At 39.7% G+C, this 24,541-nt stretch overlaps 1 protein-coding gene across 1 annotated transcript in view; it reads left to right on the top strand.

The window, feature by feature from the left end:
* c1d (C1D nuclear receptor corepressor) overlaps positions 1-17,102 on the top strand; it is a 32,479-nt gene extending 15,377 nt beyond the window's left edge. The window contains exon 4 of the mRNA XM_068044285.1: positions 13,677-17,102. Coding sequence (XP_067900386.1) covers positions 13,677-13,832 — 156 coding nt within the window. The 3' untranslated portion in view covers positions 13,833-17,102. The remainder of the gene's footprint in view (positions 1-13,676) is intronic.
* Positions 17,103-24,541: the final 7,439 nt, after the last annotated feature.

The raw sequence follows: 24,541 nt of genomic DNA, 5'->3' as shown, positions 1-24,541 counted from the left end.
GTAGCCGGGGCGAGACAACCAGTGGGCCACCTAAAGCTCCGCTTCAAGGATGCTTGCAAGTGAAACTTGAAGGCTTTACATGTCAACTATTGTACCTAGGAGTAAAGTCTGGCTCGGGTATAAAATTAAAACCCAATCCAGGCCAGGCCTGACCTGACCATAGCCAAACCAAACCCAACCTGGGCCCGAATACTTCAATTTTTTTTTTTGGGCACCTGGCCCGACCTGACACAAGTATCCTTCATCCGTCCTGGCAGCAGGCTATTCCTGCAGATGGGGTTGCAGGGATTCATGGGCAAGCCTGATCCCATGACTTCCCGGAAACAGCACTGTCCAGCCCGACCTGACCCGAGCCCGAATGCTGGACTCGGAGTATAGACCCGGCCTGACCCGAACCCGACATATGTAGTCTGGTCTAGTCTGGTTCGGGTCGGGTAGCCAGGCTTTACCTGGGAGACAAAAGAGGGAAATGGTGACACATCCTGTGGACTGGTGTGCACTACCATGATGACTGGTTGCTACAGCAAAAACAACAACTCGGCGTCACTTGGAAGCTTCATGTGCAGCACTTGTGGCAGAACCTCTCAAGAATTGGCCTTCTCAGCCATCAACGAAGGTGCACCAAGAGAAGACACCCCATCTAAGTGGATTGTTTGCTGCATTTCCATCTTTCTTAGATGGATGGATGTCAGCTATAATAGTTAATTACAATAATACTTGAAGCACCATGTCAGTTGTAATTTTTAATTGTTGTGGCTCCTTCAGTGCTGGTCTATGCAAGTATACCTCTCGTTCTAACTCATTCACATCCGCATCAAACAAACACACAGTTCATAACCAGTTTATTCCAGTTGCAAAATCTACAATAATTTATGTTTAACACTGAGTTATGAGGTTTGTGGAACAAATTTCTGAATATTTAATGCTACAAGATTTCTGTTGAACATTTTTGCTTTTATGTTGAGTGCATTTGTACAGTAACATCAATCATTTTTTTGTCTCACAGGAAGGGAGGGGAAAAATGTGATTTTTAACCGTTTAGAATGACCCAAGTGTCTTATTTTGAATTTGATGTAAATCCTATATAAACGTGTACTTTTAGAAACTGCTGCAGTGTGAGGGCCGCAATTACAAATTGGATAGGTTTTTTATTGCTTAGAGATTCCTGACATCTGGCTGCTAATGTTGCTGGCAGCAAGAAAAGTTTGAAAATCATTGATCATGAAGAGAAATAAAAGTCAATCAAACAAATAGAACATGTGCTAGATTATGAGACGTTCCAGTCTCTCATAAATCACCAAGATGATGATGTACTATGAGGCGAGTGATGATACTGGATTGTAACCAAATCTGAGTAGGAAAACTTAACTCCTCAAAGGGAGGAGTTATGGAAGCTATTACAACTGATCTGAAAATATGATTCTAAGAATGTTTGACAGGCTTTGAGTATTAAATAAGAAAGAATTTTAATAGTTAATTGGCCAATATTGATTTGTAGCTGGGACTCTAGGTATGTGTTTCTGTTAATCCCTTTAACTTCTGTTAGTGCAACTTTTACCTGAGAAAGTTGATGGAGAGCATCTCCCTGGATATATCACAGTCACAAGGCAGCAGAGTCTAGTCAGTTCTTTTTACCTTTGCCTTTATCCTAGAGTGACTCCCAACAATCTGCTTTCAGATAAGAGTAAAGTTATGCTATCGCAGGTTCTCGAACTTAAAATCTGTGTAGTGAACACAAAATTAATGCCACAGTGGCTATACTGGGAACAGCGTCTGTAGCTGGGCTGTTACGTCCAGTCTTCCAGTCTGTCTTGATATTTCTATTGTAATTTTTTGTTTTAAACAATTAGTGCAGCCTTCTTTTTCTATGTTCTTCCTGAAGATGGAATGAGATACGTCAATGGCGATTAAACTGTAAAATGAAAAATTGGGGAAAATAAATCATGTGCATGTAGAGAAAGAATAAACAACTTTTTTGTTGATGTAGTTTATATAGTACCTTTCATGATCTCGATGTCCCAAGGTGCTGTACGATCGATAAATACTTTTGAAGTATAGTTGCTGTTGTAATGCCGGGAAGTGGGACAGATAATCTGTACAGCAAGCTCTCACCAAGAGCAATAAGCTAAATGACTAGTTAATGTTTTAATGGATCAAAATCTGTCAGGACACCGAAGAACTCAACTGCTCCTCTTCAAATAGTTAATGGGATCTTGTGCGTCCACCTGAGGGAGCACAGGGGGTCTCGCTTTATTTGGTTTAATCTGAAAGATAGCACAGCTGGCAGTGCCACACTCCCATGATGCAGCACTGAAGTGTCAGCTTAGTCTCTGCTCAAGTTTCAGGTATAGGATTTGAACCTGAAATCTTCTGTCTCTGAGGGAATAGTGGTACCACTGAGCCAAGTCTGGCACTGAAAGCGATACAGTTTATATTATGCATATTTTCATCCCCCGGCCCACTAAGTATAGACTCCTCAGAACAGCGTAATGGGGACCACATTTTGTAAATGTAAAATCTAATGACCTGAAACATGCACGGCCTCTTGCATGTTAGATTGGGCTGTAGAACTGAAAATTTCTGGATTTTCTGTCCCTTCTAAAGTCTTAAACATTTTGTTCCCTGATTTATTGCTGCCGCCAAATGGAAGAGTGCCTGCTATCTAAATTAGCAAGTTACCTTGTTGAAAACGGCTTACCATCACTTGCCAGCTTGTCAGCCAAACGAGTCTGATTTTATCCAACTGGTGAAATGAGCAGTTTTCAGTGAGGCCTGTATGTGGCCAAGTGAATGCTGGTGCTTCATTCTTGGCTTATCATTTAATTAGCAATTCTGTGCGACTTAGATTCTGTTGTGCAGTGTTATTTACTAATAGATTTTGAGCAGTTTTAAATCTTTTTACATTGATGTCATGTCTTAAGGCAAGCTGCAATGAGGGCAGTAAATACCAGTAAGTGGTTACGAGCCTTTTCTCTTATTTTCATGTCTTTTTTTAAAAAAAAAAACTGCACTCTAGGCAAAGGAGGAGGACTTCCACAAGTAATAATTCACCAAGCACTAGTAAAAAGTACTGTCTCGGTTAGAACTCGTATTTTCAGGTGATTGCAAACTTAAGATTTTTGATGTATGCACAAGTTCTTAATGTACTTGAATTCTGAACTTGTATGTTACATAAAAGGAGATGATGGACTACATAGAAGTAAGTGTGATACATTATACAGCCTGTCAAGGACATAATACCCACTACTTGTTTGTAGCTCCAATGTCCATTTCATGAATCCGTGCTCAGGATGCCCTTTACTGTTTGAAGCATCTGCTCTTTACAGTCGGAAGGTAGAATAAACTGTATGGTAAATGATCTGGCTGCGAATGTTCAACTATTGCCATTTAGGTTATAGAAATGCTGGATTAATTTGGATGTTGCAACATTAGCTTCACAATCGTCCCAACTAGATTTACTTCCAAGTTACATCCTGTTAATCAGCTACAAATTGTGATTTAAGATGACAGTGATCATGTCTCAGTCACTAATTCCTCAGTATGCATGTTTTTGATTATTAGCCAGGATCACAGTGACCAGTGTGTGCCATGATACCTGCTGTTGGGGAGAAAAGGATGCTTTGAACTCGAGCTATTTTTTTATGTCTGTCCTTTTTTCCTCCTGCAGGTTAATGTCTGTATTTTTTCTCTACGCGCCACCCCCCCCCCCCCCCCCCCCCGCCCCAAATCCACAAAACCAAATTCTCCAGTATTTAGCTAGAGACAATTCATCAGTATTAGTGTCATGTTTTGGTTTAGATGCCAGTTTTGAACAGCTTGAATTTCATTGTTTTGTGATGACTCCTGGTCCTGCCATGCAATGACTCCTGGTCAGTACCCCAATTGAACAGAACCTATTTTGTGTTGGGTGAAAAAGTTGGGGGTTCTGTTAACATTTATGTGTTGAGTGTTTATCAAAGTTGTCTTGTCTGGAGTACTCCAATCAGTATTAGTTTTTTTTTATGCTAGCAGATCATCCGTGGTATGGTTGGGATGTTTCGCTGCTAAACTAGCACACCCGCTTTAAGGCTATTGCTCCTAAAAGGCAAATCAAAATAATTGTAGCTAAATATAACTGAAATCCATAAGATCACAGTTGTAGCAGTCATTTCAGGCTCACTGATCAGTGGAGGACTTTCACCTTTCTTTAAGATCGCTTTGCATTTATGATCTTCAGGTTTTAATTGTTGGGGAACTTAAAAATGTAAAATTTTAAATTCAAAGCATTTTTTTTTACTTTTCCTTTTGTCTCCACTCTCAATCCAATCTTTCTTTCCCTCTCCTTATTTTTCTTTCTGCACCTGATTTGACATTGAATTCTCCCAATCTAATTTACACTTCCTTCTCAGTCCTTGCGCTGTTTATTTCACAATCCCTCAATGTGATTGATTAAGGAGATGCACAGTTGCTTGCCCATTTCACTCTGGTGCCAATGTCCTGTTTCCCTCATTGCAATCTTATCAGCTTGCACTTTCAGCAACTTGCCATGCAAAAAATTTAAAACCTCAACATGCAAGGACAAGTCTAACTAATGGCATGCATCATTAGATTCCCTGCTACAACAAATGATTGCCCAGTATTTTCCTTATTCACCAAGCCAGCCATTTAGAAGGTGCAGAGAAACCCTCCAGTAATAGAAAACACTAGAGCCAGATTGCCTGTAGCCTATGTCTTTTCCAATAGCAGTTTTACATTTTAAAAAACGAGACAGGGATTTGATCTGCAGAAATTAAATGGTGAATAAGATGGTTAATTGACTTAATAGAAGTTTGATAAAGTACCATATAACAGGCTGGTGTTAACAGAATTGAGGCTCATAGAATAGGAGGGTCAGTGTCCAATTGGATTTAAAAAAAAAGGCTCGAGGACAAAAAACAGCGAGTCATGGTAAGTTGTTTTTCAGACTGGAGGATGGCAGACATTGTTGTCCCCCAAGGGTTAGTGCTAGGACCACTGCTTTTTTGCTATTTTTAATGACTTAAATCTTGGAATACAGGGAAGAATTTCAAAATTTGCCGATGATGCCAAACATGGAGGTGTGGCAAAGAGTGAGGATGATACAAACTGCCTGCAGCAGAACATAGGCTATCAGAATGGGCAGACAAGTGGCAGATGGAATTTAATATTGACAAGTGTGAGGTGATGCATTTTGGCTGAAGGAATAAGGAGAGGCCATAGATACTTTCATGGCACAGTTCTAAAGAGTGTGCAGGATCAGAGAGATCTGGGGGTTCATGTGCATCGATCTTTGAAGATAGCAGGACATATTGAGAGTGTGGTTAGTAAAGCATTTGGGATCTTGGGCTTCATAAACAGTGGCATTGAGTACAAAAGCAGGGAAGTTAATCTGAATCTTTATAAAGCTCTGGTTAGGCCCCAACTAGAGTATTGCATCCAGTTTTGGTCATCACACTTTAGGAAAATTGTGAGGGTCTTTGAGAGGGTGCAGAGGTGATTTACCAGAATGGTTCCAGGAATGAGGAATTTTAATTACAAGGTTAGGTTGGAAAAGCTGGGGTTGTCCTCCCTGGAGCAAAGGAGATTGAGGGGAGATTTAATAGGTGTACAAGATTATGACAGGTTTAGATAAGTTAGACAAGGAAAAGCTGTTCCCATTAACTGATGGTACAAGGACCAGGGGACACAGATTGAACGTTTGGAGCTGGAGATGCAGGAGGAACATGAGGAAGTGATAATGACCTGGAGCCCACTGCCCACGAGGTGCTGGAAGCGAAAACAATCAATGATTTCAAAAGACAATTGGATGGGCACTTGAAGAAAATAAACTTGCAGGGCGACTAGTCTGAGTGGGGGAATGGGACTGACTGGATTGCTCTGCGGCGAGCCAGCATGGACTCGATTGGCTGAATGGCCTCTTTCTATGCTGTAAATGACTGACAGTATAACTGTGGCTTTGAAGGGTCACAACTTTGTAGCAGCAGAGTTATTGAATTATACGGCATTTGCTTCTGTTCCTTTATGAAGCAAGTTATCATACAACGTACCTTGCAACACCATGAGTCATCATCTAGCAAACATATATTCCAATAATTAAGTAGGAAATACTGTGTTTAGAAGCCATTCAGCCCCTCTAGTCTTTTTGCCATTCAACTAGATCGTCACTGATCTGTACCCTAACTCCATTTACTGGCCTTTGATCCATATTCTTTGATCAACTTGCTTAATAATCTGTCAGTCTTGGTCTTGAGTGTTTCTATTGACCCAGTCTTCATAGCTTTTGAGGCAGGGGTTGTGGGGGGAGGGGGTGAAGAATTCCACATTTCCACTACCCTTTGTGTGAAAAAGTGCTTCCTGATTGTGAATGTACTAGCTCTAATTTTAAGATTGTGACCCCTTGTTCTGGATTCCTCTTCCAGAACTAGTTTCTCTGTATCTACTCTATTGAATTTTATATGTTTTAAACACTTCAACTAGGTCACTCCACAACCTTCTAAATTTGAGAGAATACAAGTCAAACTTTGGCTGTTATGGTGTGCTTCTTCCATCTTGTGTAGATTTGTGACATGTTAAGGGTGTTGGCAGATAGGTAATTCTTTTGTTTGGTTCTCTTTGGGAGATTTAGGAAACATTGACTATTATGAGGGAGTCACTAGACACTAGTGGGCTACCAGTAGATTGGAATTAAGCTCCCAAGATACCCATCTTCAGAAAGGGTGACAAAACAGGCAAAGGTATCTAAGGGCCATTAGTCTTCAATCTATGTAAAATAAAATTTATTGAGTAAATATGATCTGTACAATTATGAGCTAAACAGCTGTCAAACATGGATTTAAAAGAAGTCTCTTGACTGACTTCCTTGATCCCTTTTTTGAGGAACAGTCACCCAAGTAATCTGGGGTCAGCCTAATTTGTACCTAGACTTTAGAAAGGCATTTGACCAAATTCCCCATAAAAGGCTCTTGGTTATCTTAAAGCCCAAGGATTGAGGGTAAATCTTGGGAATGGATAAGAAAACAATGGGCACTTGTTTGAGGGGTTATATCGGGATGGGTGCAAGTATTGAATGGTATACTAAAATCTTTTTAAGTTACATTTTGACTGTTTCAGAAATTCAAAGTAAATTGGTCGGTTTCACGCATGATACAAAACTGAGATTTAGTAGACTTGGAAGAGGTAGCTCAAATTACAAAATGAATTGGCTAAAATGTGTATGGTAGTAGATGAAATTTAAAGCTGTTAAATGTCGAATGCTGTACGTAAGAAATGAATGTCATAAATAGTGCATGAATGGTGTTGAAATAGTCATAGGTAAAGTTGACTTGACACTCAACAACCAATCAACAATCAAATAGAATGTTGAACTATGGACCCAAAATAGTAAAGGTCAGAGGAAATCGTGACCAATCTTGTAGCCAGACCATCCTTGAGTACTGTGATCATGCTGGCCATCTAAACAAAGGGAGATATTTTGAGCACTGGCGACAGTGCGGAGAAAAGGCCAGGGCTGATTTCTTGTGTTTTGAGGTCTGAATTATGAGAAACAACAAGGGAAACTTCTGATTTTCAAGGTAAAAAACAATTTTATACATTTACCTTTACTGTATTAAAGTAAGTTGAGAGGATAGGACAAGGGGCACAGGTTCAAAGTAGTATTTGGGAAATTTAGGACTGATATCAGGAAGTATTTCACATGAAGAGTAACCACATGAAATGAACTGGATAGAGTACTGGTTGCAAAAAACCTAGAGTGATTTAAGAAACTATTGGAAGCTACAGTGGAAGGACTTTTAGATCTTTCTGAATGGATGAATTAAGATGGGATGAATGGCTGTCCTCTGGTGGTTGTTGTTGTTGTTGTGCTAGCTCAAGACATCAGTTTTCCCTTCTGCCCACCCAGTGAAGATCTTGGGATTGCCACTAGGAAATGCTCCCTGATCGGGTCATCTTAATTGGGAATCTTTTATGAAGGTATTGTAGGTGCATACGGGGGACACTGTTGCCAAATTTTTTTTAAAAACTTGTTCGAGCTCTGTATGCCATTCTACCAACCTGCAGTTCTCTTGACCATATTAACGGGAGTACATACCTGACAGTGGACATACAAACTGACCGCTTCTAAGTTGCTCACATTCTCAAGAGTCCTGGATTGTGCAGACATTGCATGCACTCAAAGTCCTGTCTCACCAAGAAGTATGCTAATTAATGCAAAGTAAATGAAATTAGAAGGCAAGCATCAAATAGGATCAGAATGTGAAATAAGGTTCAAAAGCCAAAGTTAAGGGCACTCTTATCTATCTGAATACAGGCAGCATTCGCAACAAGGTAGATGATTTGAAGGCACAAATAAAGGTAAATGGGTATGATTTAATTGCCATTAGAGATAAGGTTACAGGGTGACCAAGACTGGGAACTGAATATTCAAGGATATTTGTCATTTAGGAAGGACAGGCAAAAAGGAAAAGGAGGTGGGATAGCACTCTTAAGGGATGAGAGCAGTACATTAGTGAGGGGATCGAAGGATCAAGATGTAGAATCAGTTTGGGTAGAGCTAAGAAACCACAAGGGGCAGTAAACATTGGGCGTTGTTTATAGGCCACCAAACGGTAGTGGTAATGTTGGACATGGTATAAATCTGGAAATTAGAGGTGCATGTAACATGGGTAATACAGTAATAATGGGCGACAATGAATTCCTGAAGTGTGTACGAGATGGGTTTCTGGAGCAGTATGTTGAAGAACCAACTAGGGATTTGGCTATTTTAGACTTGGTACTATGTAATGAGAAAGGGCTAGTTATAATCTTGCTGTAAAGGAGCCTTTGGGAAATAGTGACTATAGTATAGACTATAGAATTTTACATTGTTTGAAATTGATATAGTTCATTCTGAAACTAGGGTCTTAAATCTGAACAAAGGAAACTATGAAGGTATGAGGGGCAAGTTGGCTATGGTGGATTGGGAAAATACACTATAAAAGATTTGACTGTAGACAGACAATGGCTAGTATTTAAAGAAGTATTACATGGTCTACAACAAATATAAATTCCTCTAAGACACAGAAACCCAACAGGAAAGATGAATCAACTGTGGCTAACAAAAGAAGTTAAAGTTTGCATTATATCAAAGGAAGTGGCTTATAAGATTGCCAGGAAAAGTGGTAAGCCTGAGGAAATGGGAGCAATTTAGAATCCAGCAAAGGATAATCAAGAAACTGATAGAAAGGGAAAAGAGAATATGAATGCAAGCTAGCGAGAAACATAAAGACGAACTGTAAAAGCTTTAGGTATGTGAAAGGGAAAACATTAGCAAGGATGAATGTGAGTCCATTAAAGGCGGAGACAGGAGAATGTATAATAGAGAATAGGGAAATGGCGGAGAAACTAAACAATTACATTGTGTCTGTCTTCTCGGAGGTAGGTACAGAAAATCTCCTAGAAATACTAGGGAACCAAGGGCCTTGTGAAAATGAGGAACTGAAAGAAATTAGTATCAATAAAGAGGTAGTACTCAAAACATTAACTGGATTGAAAGTTGATAAATACCCTGGACCAGATTAGCTACATCCCAGAGTGTTGAAGGAGGTGGCTATAGAGATTAGAATTCTGAAAGATTAGCACCAATGAATTTCTTTAGATTCTGGAAAGGTTCCTGCAGATTGGAAAGTAGCAAATGTAACCCCACTATTTAAGAAAGGAGGGAGAAAGAAAACAGGGAAAACTACAGAACTGTTAGTTTGACAAAGGTAGTCGGGAAAATGTTAGATTCTATTATAAAGGATGTGATAACTAGATACAGAAAATAATCTGGGCAGAGTCCACATGAATTTATGAAAGGGAAATCATATTTGACAAACCTGTTAGATTTTTTTTGAGGATGTTATTTGTTCCATAGATGGAGAACCAGTGGATGTGGTGTATTTGGATTTTCAGAAGGCTTTTGATAAGGTCCCATGCAGGAGGTTAATAAACCAAATTGGAGCACATGGAATTGGGGGTAATATACTGGTATTGATTGAGAATTGGTTAACAGACAGAAAGCAGAGAGTAGAAATAAACAGGTCATCCTCAGGATGGCAGGCTGTTACTGGTGGGGTACTGCAAGGAGCAGTGCTGGGGCCACAGCTGTTCACAATCTATATCAATGATTTGGGTGTGGGGACCAAATGTAATATTTCCAAATTTGCTGATGACAAAACTAGAAGGGAATGTAAGTTGCAAGGAGGCTTCAAGGAGGTATTGGCAAGCCAAGTGAATGGGCAAGAACATGGTAGATCGAATATAGTGTGAATAAGTGAAGTTATCCACTTTGGTAGGAAAAACAGAAAGACGGGTGTATTTTTTTTAAATGGTGAGAGGTTGGGAAGTGTTGATGTCCAAAGGGACCCGGGTGTCCTTGTTCATGAGTCACTTAAAAACTAGCATGCAGGTGCAGCAAGTATTTAGGAAGGCAAATGGTATGTGGCCTTCATCGCAAGGGGATTTGACTACAGGAGTAAAGAGTTCTTGCTGCAGTTGCATAAAGCCTTGGTGAGACTGCACATGGAGTATTTTGTACAATTTTGGTCGTCTCATCTAAGGAAGGATGTACTTGCCAAAGAGGGACTGCAACAGAGCTTCACCAGACTAATCCCTGGAATAGCAGGCTTGTCTTCTGAGGAGAGATTGAGGAAACTGGGGACTGTATTCGCTAGAGTTTCAAAGAATGAGGTGATCTCATTGAAACTTACAAAATTCTTACAGGGTGGTTGCAGATAGGATGTTTCCCCTGGCTGGTGAATCTTTGGAATTCTCTACCCCAGAGGGCTGTGGAAGCTCAATCATTGAGCATCTTCAAGACAGAAATTGATAGATATCTGGAGACAAATGACATCCAGGGATATGGATAGTGTGGGAAAGTGTCATTGAGATAGATGATCAGCCATGATCTAATTGAATGGCGGAGCAGGTTTGATGGACTGAATGCCCTACTTCTGCTGTTATGCTCCAAACATTTAATTAATCAAGGCAAATCTTTTTTGCATTTCATTATAGACTCCATAAAAGGCAATTTGACTCCCTGCCTAAACCATTGATCAGTAACCTCTGGTGAAGTCCTAAGTCTTTGGGGGGCGGGGGGGGGGGGAAGAAGAGTAAAATGTTAACTCGAGGTCCACAAATATCGAGTGCAATATTTCAAAATATCCACAGCATTGGGGCTTGGTTAGGGAAGTTGGAACAATAACTTCTACTTTGGGAGCTATGAATGAGACAAAATTTGATCATTTTTGTCTTGATAACTTTCCCAATTAAATAAACTTTCTCTGGATTAGAAATGTTGCTATAACTGTAACAAAACTCCTCGCTTGGTTTGTCCTAGAAACCATGGGATTAATTAAGTTTTTTTTATTTTTTTTTTCAGTTTTATTCATCGGAGGGGAAGAAAAAAATCAATTGTTTTATGGACCATTTGATAACATAAATTATAAAATTGGCTCGCAACCTTTTTAATTTTGGTAATGACTGTGCAATTTACGCCTGCCAGGTGTTTCAGAATTCCAGCCAGGGCTGACATGCAATGCTTTTTTTTTGTTTTGAGTGAACTACTCCCTGAGGCTAAGGGAGATAAGATCATTAGAACGGGGAAGACTTACAAAATGCACAAAAAGCCAAATCTGTAACCATACTGAGCTATTTCTAATTTCCACGCGAAACTCTGGAACAGTTTGTTCATCTCAAGTTTTTAATTCTACTTATTCCTTGGTGCCCTTCATCAGATGAAAACCATGCTGTGAATGATTTACTACTTCAACATAGCCATAATTACTACTTCTTATTCCAGATGCGACTTTCTCACTCCCTCATATTTATTTCCTCGTTGTAAAGTATCTAGTTCAGCACTTAAGCTGAAAGCTTTTTTGGCATCCGTCATGCCTGTCCTGACCTGTCGAAATGACATTTTCATCTGGTTTTCATCACTGTAAGGCAACATGTCTCTTGATGAATATTTCAAAACCTACTTTCTTTTGTTTTCAAAAAATGAAGTCAAGAACTGCATACAGTCTGCCTGGGTTTTGACTATTCATTTACTGTTGTAAAGCTCATTTTGCAGTGGTGAAATATCTATGCAATGAGTCGGAGTCAATCCATTTATGCCTAATGTGTTTGGAGAGAGTTGTGTATAACTAATTTATGAATGAAATAATTGTTTTATTGTAGATTATCCCGCTGAAGTGTCATAATTGGCTGTTAACAGTTCAGCTACAGCTTAACATTGTGTAACGTATCTAGTCAACAGTAAATAACAATAGAAATTCTGGAGCAGACTAACCCTTGCTGGCTTTGAGGTGCACTTGAACTGATCCCCATTAGAACTGATGATTTTTTTGGCTGAAATTATATCTGTCAAATTTGCAGATGTACCCAAGTCTCTGCTGGATATGAATTCTCCAATCTGCAGCCCTTTTTTGATATTTTCAGGAGCAGTTTTGTTTAATTTTGTCTACAGTGGCTCTTTTCTGAATAGAATTTTTGAACTTTGCAATGCTCAATTTTGTCATCAGTGTGGTGCTGTCATGGAACCGGGGTGTTTGGGTGATTGGATCAAAATAAAAGAGTTTTGAAATTGCACTGGCTGATCTCCATTGCCAATAATGCCTCCCTCTGTATGAGAGATTTACAGGGGAAATAAAAATAATTTAGTCTGGAATTTGTGTGAACAGTGGGATTGAGATTTAGCGATCATGTGGAGATAATTCAAACTGTTGGTAATTATTGATTACAATGTCTTTTCACAGTTTTGGAACATAAATCTTTATAGAGATATATGGGGGAATTCTATTTGACTTGAAATTTGCCTGCTTTTTTAATTAAAGCAGAACTATTTTAATTCTGGTGCCTTTTTCCTGTGGTCAAATTTAAAAAAAATATGAAATGTGCACCGTTCTATAGTGTGATGTAATTCTAAATTCAGAGATTTTACAAAAGCCTTACACTTGCTAAAAGTGAAAATTACTTGTATTTATTATAGGGAGAGTAATGGACACAAGGGAGTGATTACAGCAAAATCTAAATGAAGGGTTAAGGTGACTCTATAAAGTGAGCAAGACTTAAATAGTTTTATTGTTTGAAGCTTAGAAATATTTCTTTTTGAAAACACACTTGCCTGCATATTTTTGTTATACCTAAAGCTCTTTTGAAAAAGTGAATTTTGATCCAGAGTGCATATCTGAGAGTTGAAGTAGGGCAGATGTTTGCTGTCTATGCAGTGAGTTTTCTGCTCTCCTCCTTTTCCCTCCCCACCTTTTTTTATACTTTGTGTTGAAAATACTTATAAAATTGGAATGAGTTCAGTGCAATGGAAACGTTAGAACGGCGTAAAAGCATTTGAGTTCATTTTTAAAATGTATACAATTGAAAGTGCAACAGTGTACTATTATGACAGCTGGTTTACAGGCAAACATGGCTTCTGAAGAATTAAGGATTATTGTACAAGATTACCAGTATTTAATCTGTTGGTTACTGTAAGATGGCGCCATAGCATATGGGGTGGGGAAAAGGAAGAGACTGTTGTATACATAAATGTTAACGTTTATGTTATACAGAAGACTGGCCAGATCCAGTTGAGAGTAATCCCTCCATGTTCTTCCCTGAAATATAGAAAAGTGTCTCCAATGCACTAATTTATGTATTTTATGTTGTAGGAGCGGATAAGAACCTACATGAATAAAGTGAAAGAGATAACGGACCGCAAGAAGGCATCGAAACTGGACAAAGGAGCGGCGTCTCGAATTGTCCGGAATGCATTGTGGGAGGCAAAGCCAGAAGGAAAGTCAAAAACACCATCACAATCATCATAACAGTAAAAAGGCAACAAAGAAAATATTCTAAGAAAAAAATGAGTAACTTTGACAAGAACTTTCTTTTCATACCACTGGGTGTCAGTAATGTTTAACATTATAGTTTCTTTTTATTTTGAAAAAAAGCTACACATGGTATCTAAATGGATGTTTTATTTTTGTTCCCTGGTAAATTTACAGGAAAAATCATTCGCTGTGGGGTTGGACAATATTTTTCAAGTGTAACGTTTAAGAACTTGTAATTTTGGAAAAAGTCCTTTTTTTTTTGTAAACACCTAGACCTTTTTGTAAAGATTTGTTGTTCCCAATTCTAAGGTTTTGTGTTTGGTTTTAAAAAAGTTGGTTTCAGTGTAATATGGATACTGCAGTAGATCCTAGCACTGTTTAACAGACAGCTTGGAAGGCATGGGCTTCTCTGTTTCAATTTTAATTCCCCACCGCCATTCCTTCTGGAAAAAAAGAGCCAAATCGTTTGTTTAGCATCTATAAACCTTGGTTTATTATTTAAGATGTGATATTGAATTACACACTTGAACTGTAATTTCTTCATCGAGTTTATGGTCCTCATAGCCCTTTATTTAAATACCAAAGTGATCACATGTCTCCTGTAGGCGCCTGGTATTTTCTTGATGGAGATGGCATAGACAGTCCTTTCGAGGGGCCGTTAGCTATTACAAATTTTTTATTACTAGTATCAGACTCCCAGGGTGTTTACACTTTCTTGTATGAGAAATTGCAACTTCCATTTATGGCAGGATGATACTGGGGAAAGGGGGGCAGGGGCAGTGATTTTGGAATTGCACGACAGTGCCAGATTGGGCCTCTTTATGGGATACCACACAACTGACTATTCTAACTGTCTGTCTGTCTGAAATCTGCTTTTGTATCCTCATTGTTACAAGTATCCCTGTGCCTTATTTGCTTTGTTCTAAGATCTGGATTTCTCTGCACCTGGTGGTGGTGTGCTACCTATCCTGGAGCACTCTGCCAACCTTTGGTGTTCCACCTTGGGATAGACTTAATTTTAGCAATGACCACTGGTGTCACGTGACTGGCAGCTTTGGCTACTGCTGCTATGACCGTTTAAGAAGGGTGAGTGATTGTGTGGTAGTGTCACTGCACTAATCAGTATTACTGTTCTTCATAAGAACAGGAGGAGGCCATTCAGCCCCTCCTTGAACCTGCTCTACCATTCAATGAGATCATGGCTAATCTGTATCCTAATCCATTTATCTGTCTCGGCTCCATATCCCTTAATATCCTAGGCTGGTTTAAAAAAAAATCAATCTCCGATTTAAAATTATTAATTGAGCTAGCATCTACCGCTTTTTAGTGGGCGAGAATTCTACACTTTTGTGTGAAGCAGTGTTTCCTAACTTCTCTCTTGAATGGTCTGGCTCTGTTTTTTTTAAGCTTCTGTCCCCTTGTCCTAGACTCCCCCACCAGTGGAAAAAGTTTTTCTCTATCCTATCAATTCCTTTCAAAATCCTAAAAGCCACCATTTAAACCACCCCTTAAACTTCTATACTACAGTGACTACGGCCTAGTGTATGTAATCTCCCCATATAATCTAACCCTTGGAGCCCTGGTAACATTCTGGCGAATCTGCACTCCCCTCCTTCCAAGGCCAATATATCTTTTCAAAGGAGCGATGCCCAGAACTATAAACAGTACTCTAGATATGCTCTAACCAGGGCTTTGCACAATTATAGAAAAACCTTCTCCCCTTTATGTTCCAGCCCTCCAGTTATCCAGGCTAATGTTCAGTTAGCCTTTTTGACTATTTTTACCCAACTACTACTTTTTAACCTATGTACGTGGACTGAATTATTTTATTGAGCCTCAATGTTCTTAGCTTCAACATACCTGGTTTATTTCATTTTAGTCCACTGGGTCATGGTTCCATCTCTTCCTATAACTTACTTTAGTTTAGCTGCATCTGTGAATTGTACTGTGAAACTTTTGTGTTAAATTCTTTCAGGCTTGACAGGGTAGATGCTGAGAGGCTGCTTCTCCTGGCTGGAGAATCTAGAACTAGGTTCACAGTCTCAGGATAAGGGATCGGCCATTTAGGACTGAGATGAGAAATTTCTTTGCTCAGAGGTTTGTGAATCTTTGGAATTCTCTATCCCAGAGGGCTATGAATGCCCAATCGTTGAATATATTCAAGACTGAGGTTGATAGATATTTAGAGACTAGGGGAATGGGGATAGGACAGGAAAGGAGTTGAGGTAGAACATCAGCTGTGATATGGAATGGTGGAGCAGGCTCAAGGGGTCATATGGCTTACTCCTGCTCCTATTTCTTCATGTCCTTGTGTAATACTGCAGCGTTTATGAGAAAACTTCCTTGAGTGAATCAGAAATAACTGTCTTGGGAAGCTACACTACAACCAACAGGTGCCAGACACACAAACTCAATGCAGACAGGTTCCACTGTGTTGTTGAACTCAGGAACATAAACTATGTTCTGTACAATAATGTCATGGGGATATTTGAATTGAATGCAATCTACACTATATATGATTTCTGTAATTCAGCTCATACCCAAGGGGAGCCTGATGCAAGTGTATTTTCCTCTGCCACTTACAATGGCAGGAAGTTGGTACTGGCCAATTTAACCATCCTGATGTCACTTCCCTCTTTGTTTTCACTGATAATTTGTAAAATTGATTTGTGTTTGGTAAAGTGAGGCTCACTGCCATTCATTGTGATAATATAAACCTGAAAGAAATACTATACTTTCCTAATGTTTTTAAGAAGACAAGTTTGGGGGGGGTGGGGGGGGTTTGGTGGGTTTGCGAAGTTAGGGGAAAGAAAACGTGAACACATTTGAAAGCCTATGATTCTCTTCAAGCAATACAATCTTTAATGATGGTAAATGTCCTTTGGAATAAATGATCAGTGTCAATCAAATTGGTATTTTCACACCTGCAATGGTATATCTTTTGTAAGCAAATATTCTGAACTTTTTTTTACTTAAATATAAAAAATCCACACTTGTCCGTGTCACTTTTGTAATTCAGTGCTGTGGCCTTAAAAGTTTGCTTTAGTATTTTTATTCTACATTTAATGCTTTTGTTGGCATTCTCCTAGTTTATGGAGTTGATTGCTGCTTTCTTAGGCAAGGGCTGAATTGAGTTTTGAAAATGATGCGAAGTAATGGGCAGAAAATCAGTAAATGTTTACATGAATTTATCAGTGTTAGCACATAAAAATGCTTCCAGTTTGTAACACTAGAAAAGCATAAATAAAAACAAAAATTCAGTTTCATGGATTGCTTCATTTTGGGTTCAAAGCTTTTTGAACTAGTGTACAGTGTAATGCAGGGTTCCATAGTTTCTCACTGATTGATTAATCACAAAAGTTTCAGTGCTGCACCATCATTTTAGAGTACTCTAGCTGCTGCATCATCCATTTCTTGAGTTTCGTTTTAAGTACAGGGGTCTGCTCAGTCCAGCAATGCAGCTGTGCATTTTTATAAGCATTCCCTTGCAGTGGGTGTGATTTGTCAAATGTTAACTGTATGGAACATATGGTGAAAAGGAGCAGCAAGGGCCATTGTGATCCACCTGGCTGGCCAGAGTTCAAAAATATGCTACACTGCATCTCTTCCAACCCAAACCTGTCAACATTTCTTCCAGCCAAAATAATCAAAACACTTTCAGCAGAATTCGAATTTGTCTACAGTTTGTTTTCCTGACCATTCTGATGTATACGTTCACCACTGTGTGAAGTAATTAAATCTAAACTGTCTGTTTGCTTGTTCCCTTTGGACTTAAGCCCACACCCCCTAGTTAAGGCTCTCGTCTACAGAAAGTATTGTTTAAAATTTGTATAGCACATCATATACGATGTATTACTTTGAAAGTGCTATGAATGTTATTCAGGTGTAAGGGTTAGATGTCCCATAAAATCTTACAGAACAAAGCAAAAGCATGTTGGCAGGATAAAAAACACAACGTAAAGTTGAAAAATACATTTGTTGAACCCAATTTGTATTTTGTGCTGGGAATTCCTTGCAATTGTGCAGAAAATTGCACCAGCACAGCAAAGGATGGGCCCAGAGGTCATTGAGGAATTGCTGTTACTTAAAGGTGTTTTGGGCCACTTTTTATTTTGTGCGTGTGGGTGGGAACATTACTTCGAATGCTTAGCTAAATATATCTTTTATGAAAAGAAAGACTTGCATTTATATAGCGCTGTTTACAGCCTCTGGATGTTTCAAAGCTTTTTACAGTCAATTAAGTACTGTGAAAGTGTAATCAATTGTCATGTAGGAAACACTGCAGGCAATTTACACACAGCAAGCTCCCACAAACAGCAATGTGATGATGGCCAGATGACCAAAAATAATGATTGAGGGATAAAGGGAAAGTGTCCTGCTCTTTGAAATAGTGCTATGCCATCTTGCATGTCCACCTGAGAGCACAGACAGGTCCTCAGTTTACTGTGGCACCCCCCAACAGTGCCCCAGTGCTGCACTGGAGTGCTAGCCTAAATTTTTGTGCTCCAGTCTCTGGAGTGGGACTTGAACCCACAGAATTCTGATTCAGCAGTGAGGGCTGCCAAATGAGCCACGGCTGAAAAAAATGTCTAGATTACCATTCTTCCTGACTATCTTGATGTTGTAGGAGATGCATCCTGTCCCCACCTATGCCCCAGCAATGTTTTCGGATTGACCTCCTCCATCTTTGTGTAGCAAAGTTACTGAGCATGGAGTAGGTGATGATCCTGGAGGCCTGTTAATAGTCGGAGCTGAAGAGGGTGTTCCATGAACCATCCTTCCCCTTTATGTTCAAATAAGCCTGGTACAAATGTTCAGTGCAAAATGAAAGTGTTGGGGCATTTTTACTGTTATAGGTGCTATATAAATGCAAGCTGTTTCCATTTGCCCTGCCACCCACATGCCCACTCCAGTGCCATGCAAACAAATTCTCCCATCCTGTTAGGATAAGTTTTCAACATCACTGAAATGAGCAGTATTTTGGGAGGTAGTTTTAATGTAAAATATTTGTCTGCTGTTTCCATATACACATCTATCCAGTAGAAAAGAGCCTCTTGGACTTGAGCCCAACTACGACAAACTTTATAGGCTATGGGGTTCCCAAATTATCGCCCAGGTTTGGGACGTATCTGGAGCTCCTCTTGTCACAATAAGCTGTCAGAAGATAGGCCAGGTTTCTTGTGACATGAGCAAGTTGCCATTTCACCATGAAAATCTAGAACTACTTCCCTTTCATTCATGAGCAATATTTAACAAAGATATTTTAGTTTGAAAGTACTTCAAAGTACCATTCTCATTTTCTCAGACTGTAACTGATGGTAATGTTCTGCTTTTCCCATTTACACCTCTAAACCCAGCTTTTTGTTTCTCTAACATCTCCTTCTGCCTTGTACTGTCATCCTGTTTGTCATTTAATCTTTCCTGTCTTCCACCCTATCGCAGGCCTTCCCTTTTGTTCTTTCCTCCCCTGCCTCTGTACTTGCTTAAACCTATTACATCTCTAACCTTCCAGCACTGATGATGGGTCATCGACCTAAAATGTTAACACTGTTTCTGTCTCCACAGATGCTGCCTGACCTGCTGAGTATTTCCAGTGTTTTGTTATTTCAGATTTTCAGCACCACAGTGTTTCCCTTCGGTTCCTCAAAGTATTATTTTCCTTTAAACTGCAATCCGTTTACTCCTAGTTTTCAGTGTCAATTCTTTGGCTACGTTAATTGATTTGCAATGTACATCCAGTCACCTGTTGCTTACTGTATGACAATTGGAGTTTTTGTGCTGTTCGACATGCAGCTTGACTTGTTTAGGACACAGTTGAAGTGATGTGGTGCTCAATATTTTTGCTGACTTAACACGTACCTCACCTTGGGAGTGTTTGATACCATCACTGGATGTTAAGCAAAAAAACTCTGTTATAAGCCTCCACAAATGTCACCCTCATGAGCATAGTGGAATGTACAGCGTTTCCTAATTGACCCATGCTTCCTCCACCAGTAATGGCCAGTGGACAGTTACTACCAACATACAATGTAATTAAATAGAAAATACCCCCTTTTTTTTCAATTCATCAGGTTGCTTGTTATCCCAACAAGTTGTTCTCACCAATACACTGAGCATGTTGAGTGGCTAATACAGGAAGGGAATCTGCTGCTACATATGAATCAATGATACTAAGAATCAGTTGTGAACCTGATGGGTTTGTACAGATGCATTTATATTAAAAAAAAATGAAGAGCCTGTTCACTGCTTGTTACTGTGTATTGTTTCATGAGGAATGTGATCGGGGAGGGGGTGCCTGTGTCACGTGTGAAACTTGCAGAGACAACTGACGGGGGGTGGGTGGAGAAAGCGACAGAAAAGGGAAGAATGGCCAGAGAGAAAATCCACATAAATCAGCCAGTGAGTTTTGCTGGGAATGTTAATGATATCTTGTCATACACCATTTCCTTTCAGCAGATAAGTTGAATGCTTTGGAAATGCTTGTGGCAATCAGTGACCCTTTCAAAGCCTGCTTGTGATCGATGGGGGCACATTCAGTGGCAGTGATGGAAGTGCTCTGTGGCCTAAAGTAAACTGTGTGTGAAAACATGAACGACAACCATGTTTAAAAGATGTGGAAAAATATTCCACTTTTTAAAGAGGAAAAGTCTCTCAACCCACAGCCACCCCCAACCCTCCACTCAATCCCAAGATGTAAATCCTTATATTCCAAAGAAATTCACTGTTACCATGAGACTGTTTCTGTGCCTAGTCATGGTTACTAAAAGTAATGCTTAAAATATTTGAATTTTGTAATTTTTGAAGTATAAATAATTAAGCATTAAGGGACAGCTGTATACTGATGGGCTACAACAAGGATAAGCCGGATGACTTAAGGACATACATTTCAACTTGTCTTTAGTAGCAAGGTGGTAGACTTGGACTCATTTAATTGTCCTTAAAGGTTTTACGTTTAATTTTTTGAAGTTTATAGAACTTGCTAGTTTACCCCCACCACCCCAACATTTACACAGACCTCGCCACCTGGCGATGACCTGGTGAATGAAGTGCTCTGTCTTTGGTGATACCATTAATTGGTAACAGAGTAGAAAAGAGGTGGAACTCAACCCAGGGCTAAACAAGCTAAGACTGAGTGCTCAGACCAGACCAGCTGAACAAGATCTATTTACACTAATTAGACAGATATGAGAGAAGAATATAAGATGAATTACTACAGCTTTGCTTGCTTGCTTCTCTTTAAACTTTGGGCCTTCCCTTCAGTTTTAATCCTTGAATGGTGCAGTGTGAGATAATCTCACTGGGAAACAGGCAGCGGAGGGATGCTGCAACCAGCCACTCCGCTTCTGAAGTAGGAAAGGAAGAACTGAGCAGCACCCCTGTTCCTGGTCACCACCCTGTGATTCCTACTGGAAATTCTACTTGTGAAGATCAGGGAGAAGACAAAATTGACTTGCCTGTTGTCATCCACCCCCTTCCACAGCAATGACACTAAAAGAAAAAAAAGGGAAGAACTTGTATTTATATAAAGCCTTTCACAACCTCAGGATGTCGCAAAGCACTTAGCAGGCAATGATGTGGTTTTGGAGCATAGTCACCTGATGTAGTGCAGGGAAGCACAGGAGCCATTTGCACACAGCAAGCTCTCAAAGAACAATGGGATAAATGACCAGATCATCTGTTTCAGTGATGATTGGTTGAAGAATAAATACTGGCCGAGGCACTGGGGAGCACTCCTCTGCTCTCCTTTGAAATAGTGTCCACTTGAGAGAGCTGACGGGGCCTCAGTTGAATGTCCAATCTGAAAGATGGCACTTCTGACAGTGCAGCACTGCATGGATCTGTCAGCCTGGATTTTTGTGCTCAAGTCCTAGAGTGGAATTTGAACTCATAAGTTTTTGACCCATGGGTGAGAATGCTATCAAATGATGCATGGCTGACACATTAACACTAATTTAAATTAAGCCAATATTAAACTGGCTAACTACATTAAAAAAATCAATTTTCTAGGTTCAGTTGTGTTTGAGATGTAGCTCAGGGTAAAGCACTTGTACTGCTTGGATACGTATTGCAAAGAATAGTAACGTTTGTGAATGACATTGTTTTGTACCAAATACCATTGAGTTAATGGCATTATTTCAATAAATTCTTGGTTGGTTTTTAGCTTGAATGTAAATTCAGTCTGCTTAACAAAAAGGAAGGTAGTCACTTTGTGGCATGGGGTATATCCCTGTGGAGAATGGTAGGGTTTACCTATTCAATCTTCACACTGATGTTTACTTAGGGATTGGACAGGTAAAGAAAATCCAAGCTGAAACAGAAGAAGCACAAAGAGGTGTACCCACACTGGATTATTGAGGGGGGTAGTATAGATGCATTTAAGGGGAAGCTAGATAAACATATGAGGGACAAAGTTATGCTGATAGAATTAGATGAGGCGGCTCGAGTGGAGTATAAACGACAGCGTAGGCTGGTTGGACCAAATGGTCTGTTTTTGTGCTGTATATTCTTTGTAATTCCATCTTATTTCTACTGCCTGCATCAGTAATTCTCTGTTTATTATTCTAGTTCTGCAGTAAGGGGGAGAAAGGTTAGGGCTAGATAGACAGAATTTTGGTCTCAGGGAATCAAGAGATATCGGGAGCAGGTGGAAAGTGGAGTTGAGGCAGAAAATCAGCCACAATGATATTGGCAGAGCAGGCTCAAGGAGCTGTATGGTCTACTCCTACTTCTACTTTCATAATACGGTGCTTAAATATTCCCCTCCCTTTTCAAAGAGACCGACTGATTCATTGCCATGGTTCTGCAGGTTTAAGCTATGCTCCAATATCCACTATATAAAGTGAGCTTTATTATACCCAACTCATTGTTAACTCAGTGGCCCCGCTCACAGCAAAAGTTGTGCCAAGTCAAAAATGCACTGTGCTAAGCATATGTGCCAATCGCAATCAGCTCTGTTTCACTGATAGTCCTTGAGTACCATGCGATATCATGCAGCACACCCAATTGCACCTCTTGGGTCAGCCCAGTTAATCAGAGAGCCTAGGCAGTGTTATAGGCCAATATTTATCCCTCAACCATCACTAAAATAGATGATCTGGCCTAAACAACTGAAAGCCCGGCCACCAATGGTGGAGTCTTTAAAATCGGGGATACTCGAGGCCAGAATTAGATGAACCCAGATACCTCGAGGGTTGCAGGGCTGGAGGTGATTACAGAGCTAGCTAGCTTGTGAGGACTCTGCAGAGTGTGCTTGGAATATGACCATTGCTGCTGGTTTCTCGGAATTGAGGATTCCACAGGACAATGTGTCTTACCTGCACCTTGCAACATTATACATTGCACAGCAACGTCCATGAGTATCACTTGGCTGCTGATGAATTGCTGATCAGAACAAAGATTTTCTTACATTACAACAATGACTGCACTTGAGAAGTGCTTCATTGGCTGTATGGTGCTTTGGAACGTCTTGAGGTCATGAAAAGCACTATAGAAATGTAAACTTTTATTTCTGTACCCTGCTGAGTCAGCTGCAAATATCGTAATTAACTCTGTGTACTGATGGTAATAATAAAGAATCCAAATAAATAATCTACTGCAGGTAAAATATTTAATTGATTATATAGAATCATACAACACAGAAAGAGGCCATTTGGCACATCAGGCCTATGCTGGCTCCTTGATCGAGCTATCCAATTAGTGCCACTCCCCTGCTCTTTTCCTATAGCCCAGCAAAGTTTTCCTTTTCAAGTTTTTATCCAATTCCCTTTTGAATGTTATTATTCATTCTGCTTCCACTGCCCTTTCAGGCAGCGCATTCCAGATCGTAACAATTGGAGGCATAAAAAAAAACTCCTCCTCACCTCCCTTCTGATTCTTTTGCCAAATATCACAAATCTGTGTCCACTTGTCTGACATTCTGCCCGAGGAAACAGTTTCTCCCCATGTACTCTATCAAAACACCTCCTAATTTTGAAACCTCTCATTGCTGCTACAGCATTCTATAAGCCTAATACCCTTTCTGTAATGAGGCACTTAAAACTGCACACAATACTCTAACTGTGGCCAAGAGATTGCCTTGCACAAATTTATGATCATTGCTTTTATACTCTATGCCCCAATTTAAAAAAACTAAAATGCTATTTGTCTTTTTATGGTTTTATCAATCTGCACTCGGACTTCCATGAAATTAGGTTTTTGCACATGTAACTGTTTCTGTTCCTTCACACTCTTCAACATCTTTTCATTGATTCTGTACTGCTACTCCCTGTTCTTCCGCCTTAAAATGCATTACCTCACACTGCTCCACTTTAAATTGTATCTGCCACCTCTGTGCCAAGTCCACTAACCTATCTTTGTCTTTCTGAGGTCATCATCTATCCTTGCTGTCTACCAAACCAACTGTTTGTGTTGTGAGTAGCTTTCAATTTTGTGCTCCTCATACCCTTGTTCACTGGGGTACTGCATGCCCAACCTTACTCCAAACTAAGAATCCCCAATTGACTCAACCTTGTGTTCCTTTTGTATTCCTTTTGTCAACCAAATTTTTTATCCATGTTTTATTTCTCTATTTACCATAGTTTTCCGGGAACATACAAACAGACACCAGGCCATTCAGGAGGGTAATTAGGAAACACTTCTTCATGCAAATGGTGATAGAAGTTTGGAAATCTCTCCCACAAAAATCAGTTGATGCTAGCTTTCAA

The sequence above is a fragment of the Heterodontus francisci genome, chromosome 13 (assembly GCF_036365525.1).
Source record: "Heterodontus francisci isolate sHetFra1 chromosome 13, sHetFra1.hap1, whole genome shotgun sequence".
Lineage (NCBI taxonomy): Eukaryota > Metazoa > Chordata > Chondrichthyes > Heterodontiformes > Heterodontidae > Heterodontus > Heterodontus francisci.
The sequence above is the reverse complement of the archived record's forward strand: the minus strand, read 5'-3'. Positions and strand labels throughout refer to the sequence as shown.